At 30.4% G+C, this 12,495-nt stretch overlaps 1 protein-coding gene across 1 annotated transcript; it reads left to right on the top strand.

Annotated features, from left to right (window-relative positions):
* Window positions 1-10,258: 10,258 nt before the first annotated feature.
* On the top strand, window positions 10,259-12,071 carry LOC114177547. The gene is made up of 3 exons (XM_028062935.1): window positions 10,259-10,453; window positions 10,558-10,972; window positions 11,528-12,071. Exons 1-3 carry the CDS (start codon window positions 10,421-10,423, stop codon window positions 11,893-11,895), a joined length of 816 nt encoding a protein of 271 aa, XP_027918736.1. The 5' UTR covers window positions 10,259-10,420; the 3' UTR covers window positions 11,896-12,071.
* The last annotated feature ends 424 nt before the right edge of the window (window positions 12,072-12,495 follow it).

Raw genomic sequence — 12,495 nt, 5'->3', positions numbered from 1 at the left:
GATTTAATTCAATTCGGTGAATAAAATACTAATAGTAGTAGTAAGAATCAACAATTATTATATATATTTGCAGCGGGCTGGAATAGTTAGGTCAAATCTCATCTGTACAAGAAAAAACTCTTATATTAGTAAGTTGTTTTTGCTTCTGCAGATCAAAGCTGTTATATTCGCATGAAAATCCCCTGCATGTTTGAATGAAAGTAAAAGTTTTGTAAAATGAGTCAATTGTAGAGAATAACTAATTTATTAATTTATTTGGTGAATTTAAAACTTTTTAGAGTAGAATGAATTGTTTGGATGAGAAAATTAAAATTTAATAATTAAAAAAAATGTATTTTAAATAACTAAAACAATTAATTTTGAAATTTACTAAAAAAAATTAAAAAATTAAAATTTCACAAGGTACTATCTCTATGTAAACACACACATGCATATATATATATATATATATATATATATATATATATGTTTCAAAAAAAATAATTTATTAAATATTATTTGAAAATTTAATATTTTAAAATAAATATAGTTAAGAAAAATTTAATTATTTTATCTAAATAAAGAAAACTAAAATATAAATATTGTAATTATTTTATATAAATATAATATTTTAAAAAGGAAGAGAATTTATTTATAAATAATTCATATATCATGTATTCTAATTTTATGATATTATTAAAAATATTTAATACAATTGTTACTTAAATTTATGGAATTGTTTTTAAAATATTATTTGTTAGTTGAAATTTGTGGAATTGTTTATCGTATTTAAAGTGCCCTTGGTAAGGTGTGTTTAGGGATGTCAAAAAAATCCGTACTCGTGGGTATCCGCGGATAAAACCCGCAACGGGTAGAAAATGAATATTAAAAAGGGATACTCGCTACTGCGGGTATGAGTAAATTACTTCCATATAATGTGGAGGTGGTATTGATGTGTCTCTAAGACTGGTTATGGACCAACATGGAAGGTAATGAAATTAGCACTTTTACTTAGATATTTTAATTAAGTGATTGTTAGAAATTTTTACTGAACTTCTTATGTTTTAAGGCTCTTCTAGATTAAAATTGGACAATATGAAACTTTATACAATGTTGCAAGAGGTGGACATTGATGAAGTTAGTAATTTCTTTAATATTTTATTCAAAAATAAACTACAATATAAATTGGTAGTGATTTTTTATTTGTTTGTTTTTCAAGAATCAATCGGAGAAAGGGGACTTGTTGATCTAAGCACTAATTATGATTAAATATTTATTTTTTAAAATATTTTTGTAAATACCCGCGGATACCCGCGGATATGAAAAAAATAGACGGGTACCCGCATAACGGATACCCGACGGATATAAGTACGGGTACGAGACAAATATTTATCCAACGGGTAGGGTACGGGGGAGCTACTACCCGTACCCTACCCGTCCCGTTGATATCCTAGGTGTGTTTGACTAACTTCTAAGAAGTTTTATAGACAAAAAGGGATTGGTAAGTTTTATTTTAGGAGCTTTTAGTTTATTTATCATTATATATTTTAACATATTTGGATGCCAGAACTTAGATACCATATTGCAATTTCATCTTAGTAATTTTCATCATGTGTATTATAGAAGCGAAACTCCAATTTAGTATGATATTATATCACTTTTTACACTCTTTAATTGTTAAAAAAACATTGTTAAGATGATTTTTGAAATGATTATTACAAAAGCTATCAAATTTATTAGGCATGGTTAGGGATTTCAATGGGACGGATAGGGTACGGGTAGTAGTTTCCTGTATCTTATTCTTTGGATAAATATCAGCTTGGTACCCGTACCTATATTCGTCGGGTATCTGTTATGCGGGTACCCGCATAATTTTTTAATATCTACGAATACCTGTAGGTATTTAAAAATAAATAAATATTTAACAACATATTTTAATCGTAAATTTAAATAAAATACAATAAATAACATTTATAAATTTTAAACAAAATCCAAATAACCGATTTAAATAGTGTTGAATGACAGTTTACAAAAAAGTAAAATTTTCTTAAAACTAATTGATAAAAAAATAACTCATTCAAAATCAATATATTAATATTTTAATCATGTTTTTTATTTTTTAATTTAAATTAGAGTGTAGCAGATACGGATAATCACATGTACAAATACAATGATATATGTATCTATCCTGTTAACATGAGAGTATTAAAAATACATGTACCCGTTACTCACAGATATCCATTTATGATATTCATTTTTTATTCATTACAAATTTTATCCACAGATACCTACGAATTTTTTTGATATCCTTGAACATAGTGATTTAAACTTCAAAGTAATGGTCAAAATGCGCAAGTTTCTCCGTTGCGTATTTGCGTATTTGTAAAGGTGTGTGGCTTAGAACGGTATTCAACGTCAATCAAACAACTATCTCTCACTTTTGTATTCTATGGAAACAATGGTAAGAAACTAATTAAAAAAAGTCATAGTTTGAAAAGAATTTATGAAAATGGGTGAAGAAGCACCACACACCATATGATGTCATTCTTACATGTTTTTTTAAAGAATTTGAATATGTCTCGTTTTAAATAGAAATGAGAAACATTCAATAATCAATCAATTAAAAAAATTTAATAGAAAACCAACCAATATCAAAATTTATAAATGATTTATAACTTAATCAAGACCAATTTTAAACTCCCTTACATGCTTTGTTTTATTTTCTTTTACTTTTTTATGGGTAAAATATCCTCTTTCTTTATAATATTATTGGATTTTATTTTTAATATGTAATGTTTTATTTCATGATATTTTAAAATTATTATGTTTAGTATTTGTTTGCAATAAAAATAATGATGTCATGTAAGTTAAAAAACATATCATGTTTATAAGAGTTAAAGAGTAAGCATATGTTACATTAAATTAGATAAAAAGATAAAGTATTTATAGAAAAATCTTTAATTAGGACGGACTTGGACGACCTTTGGCTGATTCAACAGGTGTTAACATTCGACTTTTAACTGGATCGATCTTTGGTCGAGGTCGTCTTAAGCGGACCTTCAATTGTGACTCTCTCTCACACACACTCAAATGAAGTTGTAATATATATATATATATATATATATATATATATATATATATATATATATATATGACTTTTGTTAGTTTTTTTTATTCCTTTTCCATATGTAAGAATTTAGGATGTAGAAAATATAATCATAACTTCCCCTGTTCTTAATCACAAAGAATGATGATGGATAAAATTTAAGTACAAAGTGTCAGTACATTAAATACTTAAGAGTTTTCTATAGAGATTTAAGGATGGGGATAAACCAAATCTAAAGAAATTGAATGCAAAAGTGTATCTATATATATGCATGTATAGATTAAGATGTTTATAAATAACAAAGGTTCAAATGGCTAAAAGAAAAAAAAAAAGACATTGGGAGTAAACCAAAGTAATATAGAGAAGTGAAAAAATAAAAACAATGAAGACGTAGTTAACAAAAGAAGAGTCAATAGTGCAAGTGTATAAAAAGGAGAAACTTGCACTTATCTCTTATGATCCCTGAGGTAAGGGGAAGAGACATTTATCATTTTTTATTTTTTTATTTTTAGTATCTTTTACCTCTTCACAATTATTTTTATTTCTATATTTACCTTATATAAGGTGTCTTTAACCTCATTCTAATTTATATTTAGTTTTCACTCTTATTTATTTATTTATATTCATCTACAGTTTTGCGCTGATCTTATTTATTTAATTTATATTACTCTCATTTATTTATTTATATTTACCTCTAGTCACGTATTGGTCCTTGTTATTTATCTATATTTATTTTCAATTATGTATTTGTTAGGATTATAGAGGGGTTTTTTATTGGGGAGATACAAACACCAATGAGACCTGAGCCTAACCACATAAGGTACTGACACCACTCTCAACCCAAAACCTTATGGGTCTTTATTCTTATATAGTGCTCTATTTTCTCATTTCTGGTCAATGTGGGACTTAGACTCACACTTGGATTCCTAACAATCTCCCCCTCGAGAGTCCCTTTAACCACATTGGTACACTCTCTCTCCAGCGGAAGCATCCCCAACCACGAGTACTCCTTTACTGTATCGTTGTTCTTCTTAACGGGACACGCTTACCTGAAACCCTTGTCAGGAAGACTTTCGATACAAGGACCATATTGCACTCGTCTGAGCCGGTTTCAACCATCGGCTTTGATACCAATTGTTAGGAACAAGGCAATAAAAGAAAGAATAAATGAGAGAAAAACACAGAGAATTTAACATGGTTCGGCGTACAATGTGTATGCCTACGTCCACGACTACACTAAGAAATATTTGTATTTCTGGTGTATCTTAAAGCTTTACATAGAGTCTCTTATATAGTAAAATAGAGAACCACATCTCACTATTTTAAGCGATGTGGGACTAAATCAAGCACCATAATACTAACAATTCTTCCACTTGGGGTTTGATTTACATTACCACCTAGTGTAGTGCCTTCATCATCAATTTTCCCGAAGGCCAGTTGAGGCAATGCAAAGCCTCAACTTAGTTGTTGTGACAGTCTTGGTCAACATATCAGCTGGATTCTCTGCACCTAGAATCTTCAACAAAATCAAATCTCCATCATTTATTAAGTTTCTGATAAAATGATACTTTAATTCAATGTGTTTGCATCTGGAGTGAAGAATTGGATTTTTAGCAAGACAAATGGCACTTTGACTGTCACTGAACAATGAAGGTTCATCTTGCCTTTTTCCTAATTCTTTTAGAAGATTCTTCAAACATATCATCTCTTTTGCTGCTTTTGAGATAACTATATATCCAGCTTCAGTGGTTGAAAGGAAGACTCTTCCTTGAAGTTTGGACTTCCAACTGATAGGTGTGCCACCCAACGTAAAAATATAACCTGTTGTGCTCTTTCAACCATCCAAATCACCTCCCAAATCTGCATCAGAAAATCCCTGTAAAGTGATATTACTTCTTTTAAAGAACAAATGCATCTTTGAAGTGCCATTCAAATATCTCAATATCCACTTCACGCCTTCCCAATGCTTCTTTCCGGGATTGGATAGAAACCTACTCACAACTCCCACTGCATGTGCTATATCAGATCTGGTGCAAACCATAGCATACATCAAGCTCCCTACTGCAGATGCATATGACACTTTAGACATGTGATTTTCTTCTTCCTCTGTCTGAGAAGATTGCCTTTTTGAGAACTTTAAGTGAGTTCCCAAAGGTGTATTCCTGGTTTTAGCATTTCCAACATTGAACCTGCTAAGCAATTTTTCTATATATTTTTCCTGAGATAAATTTAGAATACCTTTAGATCTATCCCTGGAAATTCTCATACCAAGAATTTGCTTGGTTGGACCAAGATCCTTCATTTCAAAATTTTCTGACAATTGTTTCTTCAACCTGTCAATTTCTGCCATATTAGCATCAACAATCAACATGTCATCAACATACAAGGCAAGAATGATATAACTATCAACATATTTCTTCACGTAACAACAATGATCTTCTTCACATCTGTGAAATCCTGAGTTTCTCATAAACTCATTAAACTTCTTATACCATTGTCGCGGTGCTTGTTTCTCCCTAGTGATACCCCCTCCTCTATAGACCTAACAAGTGGTATCAGAGTCGATGGTTAAAACCGGCTCAGACGAGTGCAATATGGTCCTAGTATCGAAAGTCTTCCTGGCAAGGGTCCCAGGTAAGGGTTCCAGGTAAGGGTTCCAGGTAAGTGTGTCCCGTTAAGAAAAATGGCAGTACAGAAAAGGGTAGAAAAAGGAGTACTCGTAGTTGGGAATGCTTCCGCTCGAGGGGAAATGTACCAATGTGGTTGAAGGGACTCACCCTTGAGGGGGAGATTGTTAGGAATCAAAGTGTGAGTCTAAGTCCCACATTGACCAGAAATGAGAAAGTATAGTACTATATAAGAATAAAGACCCATAAACCCATTGCCTTAAGATTTTGGGTTGAGAGTGGTATCAGTGTCTTATGTGATTAGGCTCATATCTCATTGGTGTTGTTCTCCCCAGTGAAATCTCCTCTGTAAAACCTGACAGTATTGGTCATATTTATTTATTTATACAATTATATTGTTTAATATCGAGATACAATGTATGATAAATAAAGATTTGATTATTGTAGTTGGAGGTATGACCTTGGAGATTTAAATCAGTGGATATTACTCAAAATGAGATGTTCTTGGGTTACTTTGTTGTCATGATGAGACTCATTTATCCTGACTAGTCACTACAAAATTAATCAAAATATTTATAAAGTATGATAAAAACCTAATTTCATGAATTTGAAAGAGCTTTCAGTTTACTTTATTTTATTTTATTGAGATATGCCATATTTTTATGTGATATTTGTCTCACTTCCCTATTTTATAATTGTGTATAAAAAATATTATATTCTAGATGGCTACCCCTAACATGCCCGACCCATTCTTTGATGATATAGTAGCAGTCTTTACAGGAAACGCATGGCAAACCAACATGGTAAATAATTCGATAACATTTCAAGAAACTAGAAATTCTACTATCATATTCCTAAATGCTCCAAATGCATCAGTTACCCTTGAAGGATAGATTTGAGTTACTTTCTATTTACATCCAATAGTCCAAGTAAACCCTATCCATAACATTTTTCCTCCAAATGCTTGAAGGTCGGTATATGAGGGGAAAATTGTAAATAAATAATACTCCTTCCTCCTTTAGTATAGAAAATATAATATGTACCAAATGATGTGAATTTAAGATGCATAAAGTACTGTAAAATATATAAATATATGTATATGTGAATATTTTATGTATGTTATATGTTATTGTAAAATTATGTATTAAAATATTTTTTATAAGTATAATATAAAAAATAATAGTAACAAAAAAACAAACAAAAATTTAGGTCGTCATAAAAGTAATATGTTTAAAAGGACTCATCTCTATTTTTTGTATGCATAAGGTAGTAAAATATTTGTTTTATGGATTAAATATATTTTTGGTTCATTAACTTTCACTAAAAATTGGAATTAGTTCATCTTTCAAACTTTGACCCAATTTAGTCCCTCAACTTTAGAAATGCATGGAGTAACCAAATTGTGTTAAGTTTATTTGACGTTTCAAACACGTTTATCAGATAACATTGAAGCGGAAATGAGTCAAACGATATAAACAACTTAAACACTATCATAAAACACGTTTGAAATGTCAAATAAACTTAACAAAATTTAGTTAAAAAGATTAAATCCACACATTTCTAAAGTTTGAGAACTAAATTGGACAAAAATTTTAAAGATGGACTAATTCTTATTTTCACTTAAAGATAAGGATAAAAACATATTTAACCCTTGTTTTATTTATTTAGTTATAGGTTTATATGATATGATTGAATTAAATTTATATGAAATGTATATGACAAGATGAAATGTGATGATATAATATTCATTATTTGTATATTGTTTGGTTGCTTGTGATCAATTGTGTTTGTAATATTAAGGACATAAGCTTATTAAAAAAATATCTTAACTTTGATGGTAATCTAAAACTTGGTGAAAAAATAAACGAATCTTTTGCAAAAACTTTATAGTACTTGATGATATCATCACTATCAGTATTTTTTATAATAAAAAGTTACTCTAATGACTAAAAATAATTTATTTAAAGTTACATGAATAATTTTTTTTATTGTAAAGACTCAAATAAATAAATTATGACACAAAAAATTCTTGTTATATTTAAATGTCGAACTTATTTTTATTTTAATATTTTTTATTGAAGATATAAATGTAATTATTTTTCATTTCTTTTTTTACATTTAAATAAGAAGTAAAGATTATGTATCGACATACACATTAATGATACATTTTGCCTGTTTTAAAATATCAATTATTTGTTTCATATAAACAACTAGTATTATTTAGGTTATGTTGCTCTTATAATTTGTTCTCAAACAAGAAATAGGCCACACTACTAAACAAGAACACAAATCAACCTATATCACATCCAGAAGAAACAAAGCTAATTTAGGAAACAAGTAAAGTCTACATTTTTATAAAACTCTACTTTATTACAAGAACGTGTCCAATATCATTAACAAGTCTAAAACACTAGTCTATTAATTAACTAAATTTAAATAAGAAAAAATATACCATGACTTTCATTTTTTGACTGTCATCCTTTATTTTCTGACGTGGACTTAGTGTAGACCATTAATTAATGTAGCATTGTCTCTTCCTTTAAAAGAGATCAGTGATCCACACTACAAACCACGACGGAAATGAAAGTATGTGAGTCAAACAACGAGAGTGATAATATTATTTTCCTTTAAATAATATTGCTTAGTAGTATTATTATATTGATTTTCTTAGTAACTGACCATATTGACTTAAACAAAAAACTAAACCTTTAAGATTATTAAAAACTAAATTTATACCTTTTTTTTAAATAATTATTATACTGTATTGTGTACATATAATTATACATAATATATATTCAATACATAAATGACATAATATGAGAAAAAACTAAATTATTAATGGGTCTATTTATGACTAACAATATAATAATCTAACTCATCCTTTAAGAAATCTATGACAAAACTTCAATTTTGTAGACCAGAGAATACTTTAAAAGTGACCAGATAATGCATTTTAAGAAGAACTTATAAATAAATACATCAGATTCAAAATTTATTTTATTTTATCTTGGCCATGTGGAGACGTACCAACGACTTTGTTTTTATGAAAAAAATTAAACGACATGTGCATTTGTCAAAACTTTGAAAAGAAAATTCGTACTCCCTAGTAGTGCTCTCTTGTTCAACACCACGTTTATCATTTCATTTCCATGCATCAAAGTTGGAATATTTCATTCCCACTTCTCACCCTTTTTTAACCACAATAATATATTTACAAGAATAAACAACATAATATTGTTTCTCAAATATTTAAGAGAAAAATTATTGTAGTTTTCACGTGTAATAATACATCAAGATTAAAGTAGTCACAAAGAAAAATAAGAAACACTGTATAATTAAAAACGTGCTAAACGCACTTTGTGTAAAAAAATGATCATTAGTTAAAATTAAAATATACTTTTTTTTGAAATAAATATATTTTTCTAAAAGTTACTTAACTAACTATTTTAAAACTTTATTTATATAAATAGATCCGTGTGTTGTTTATATGTCAGAATTCGGCTACATGTGAATTGTGGTTGGTTATTCATACCAAAAACTTGATATACCGATCGTTGTTCACATAGAATTTTAATTTTCAAGAATGAAATTATAACTCAAAAATAATAAACAGGTTTATATTAGAGTAAATAAAATTTGAAGGGTTGACTTATATAAATAAATAAATAAAAAGCTTATCTAAGGAAAAAATTATTAACGTGGTGGAAACGTAAATTTGACATTAAAAAATATCACTTCAGACGATAATAAAAAATTATCAAAATTTAATTATTAAAAAAGTATTTTCTTTGAAATAATGACAGAAATTGACTGTGGATTAATTATTCCTAGCAAGAAACAAAGAAGGTGGGAGTTTTCCACACAGGTTCCTGGTTCTGGAATTTAAGTTGACCTTAATACCCCTACGATGTTTCCCGAATTACAGAGGAACCTCGTACGAGGGTGAAGTACAAGGTGTGTGTCGTATTGTAAGCGATGACAGTGACAAACAGAGAGAAAGGATTTGTGTTGAGCAGCAGAAGCTTGTGTGAGAAGATACGTGCACCTTTATCTCCATTGATTAACACGTGGAAAATTTGAAATGCATTGTCAAGTTTCACGCTCTACCCATAACCAGCCTAACAACATGACATCAACTCGCGAACCCTTCTCTGCATTTCTCACTTCTCACATCACTCAGGTCCACTTCTTTATGCGTCCAAGCTTTCCTTAGCTGGATTCCTTCTTTTTCTTCATTCTTCCCCAAATTACTATTACTAATTCTTCTTATACTAATTGGATCTCTCTCATCACACTTTTTCATGAAACACTGTGTGTGAAAATTTGTGTAAGATATAAATTTTCTTTACTTGTTTCATTTTACTGTTTCTACGTCACTTGATGAGTCCAATGCTGACATTGTGTGATCCGTGAGCCACCACCCACACATCCTCGTGTTTTTAACTCTTTCGTCCCCACAGTACCCACTTGTTTTTCTTGATGTGACGTTCAGTCCCTAAAATTAAAACAGAGTTTGCGTTTAGATTTTGACTTTCCTGTTTTATTTCCTCTGCATTATTATCTTTTGTGTCACATGTAGTATATAATCCTGGCAGCAACACTTTTTTCCAGTGTGGAGGAAGTGATACTCTTTCGTTCCTCCAAATTTTATGTCCTTTTTCATTCTGAGGGAACAAGCCTTCTCCAAAGGAGTTAGTTGTTCTGTTCTATGACTTCACCTTTTTCTTGGATTTCAATGGAGGTGATGATAAACCAGAAAAAAAAAGAAAGAATATAAAGCTGATTAAATTGATTTATTCATTCATACAAGAAGGAAGTGACCTTTTTTCTTTTTTGCTTTAGCAGGGATTTTATTCTGAGAAATCGTACACTAACTCTGAGCAGATAGACCTTACTCTGAAGCTTTCTCCCTGCGGTCAAAATGCAGAAGAAAAGATGGTTCTCACAAGTTCATCATCAGAAATGGTTGGGGAGAAATCCCAGAACATAAAGATGGAAAATGGGGTTCAAGAGAATCCCTTTGCTGTTTGTGTAGCAGAGGGTGAGAAGGGTCTGGTGAGGTTTGGGGACCTGCAGTCAATGAGAAGAGTGAGGACCGGAAAGAGATTATTGATGAAGAAGATGCAGATGGCTATGGTGGCTGCAGCGGCTGCAGAGAACTCTTTTCCGGTGTCTCCGGCGGGTGCTCAGCCACTGCCACCCTCAATTGATGATAATTTCAAGATGTTTGCACATCCTTCTTCGGATCCATGGCATGAAGGTAACCATTTTTTTTTCTCTTTCGTTTGTTTATAACCATATCATCACAAGTACACACTTTCTAGCACAGTTCTTGTATTTTTGTGGATGTTAGATTTAAATTAACGTTTCTGAAAAAAAATTCTATGATTGCTTATTTACAATCTGATATGATAGACCTCATATTACACAGTTCTTTTAGTACAGTGTTGTTGGTGTATCCCACGTGACGTGGTGAGAAGGATGATAAGTATGGAAATTATTAGGAACAAAACATGCACTGACAGAAAAACAACAAAATTGCTGATGTAAAATTGTTGTATGTTCTGAGTAATACATGTCCATAGTTCCATCATTCTTCACTGTCAGATTTTGGAATTATGTAATAGTTCCACAACACTGAAAACCAGTTTATGGCAAACATTCTTAAAATTAATGTTTTTTCTCCAGACAAAAATCAGTGACTTGACAACTATACATGCATGAATTACATGTATGTGGAATTGTAGCAGAAGTTTCTCACAGAACATTATGATAAATCTAAATTACTGATAAACATTTTTGTGTTATACTGAAGGAGGAGTTAGTTCGAAGTTGCAAATATCACCAAAGCTGGAAATGGCATCTGAGAAGGCAGCGAAAAAGCTGAAACATGTGAGCTCGTATCATAAAAGTGATGCAATGAAGATTGTGAGAGAAATGCCTTGTGTGATTAGTGCTGGAGATGAAGCAAGTGGGAAGAGAATAGAAGGGCTTCTTTACAAGTATAAGAGAGGCCAAGTTTGTATTGTATGCGTCTGCCATGGCTGCTTCCTCTCACCCACAGAATTTGTGATGCATGCTGGTGGCAAGGAAGTAGCAGATCCCATGAAACACATCACTGTCTCTTCTGATTCATTTTATATCAATGGAGATGGGGCTGCTTTTACCACACATCCCTTCTAGAATGTGTTGAAGCAGTTAAGAATCCTTAGTTTCCGTAGTTATCTTATCCATGATTCTTTTTATGACAACACTGTAAAACATGGTTTTCCGCATTTGCTAACCTTCGTATTAGTGTTGAGAAAAATGAAAAATATCGACCGAAACTTGGATAATTAAGAGTACATATATAATACTTTCTCAACAAAAAAATAATTTGTTTTTGATTATATATTTTTCTGTCAACTGCTATTCTTTATTTCATTTATTAAAAATTACTAAAAACATGCGGGTGTTGTTTGGAATGAAGAAGTTCTTTTAACGTTGCTCATAGTTTTAAAACATGAAAATCTTGAATTTATTTGTTTGTAACTATCAATTATTAGATTTTTTTATAATTGTCACGTATTTTAATTTCACTAATAGTAATTATTTTGGAAAAACCTGTTTCGGAATTCATAATCAGAAATTTTGGAATGAAAGTTTCCGTAACAATTTTCGCAACAAGATTTTAGGAATAAAATGTTCAGAACACATGAAACACATCTCGAGACACAGTTTCTGGAACAGTTTTCAGAATACGCTTCTCGAAATGCATATAATAATTTTCGAAATGAATTTTCC

The sequence above is a fragment of the Vigna unguiculata genome, chromosome 3, assembly GCF_004118075.2.
Source record: "Vigna unguiculata cultivar IT97K-499-35 chromosome 3, ASM411807v1, whole genome shotgun sequence".
In the NCBI taxonomy this organism is placed as follows: domain Eukaryota; kingdom Viridiplantae; phylum Streptophyta; class Magnoliopsida; order Fabales; family Fabaceae; genus Vigna; species Vigna unguiculata.
Note: the sequence above shows the minus strand (reverse complement) of the source record. Positions and strands in the feature narration are given on the sequence as shown.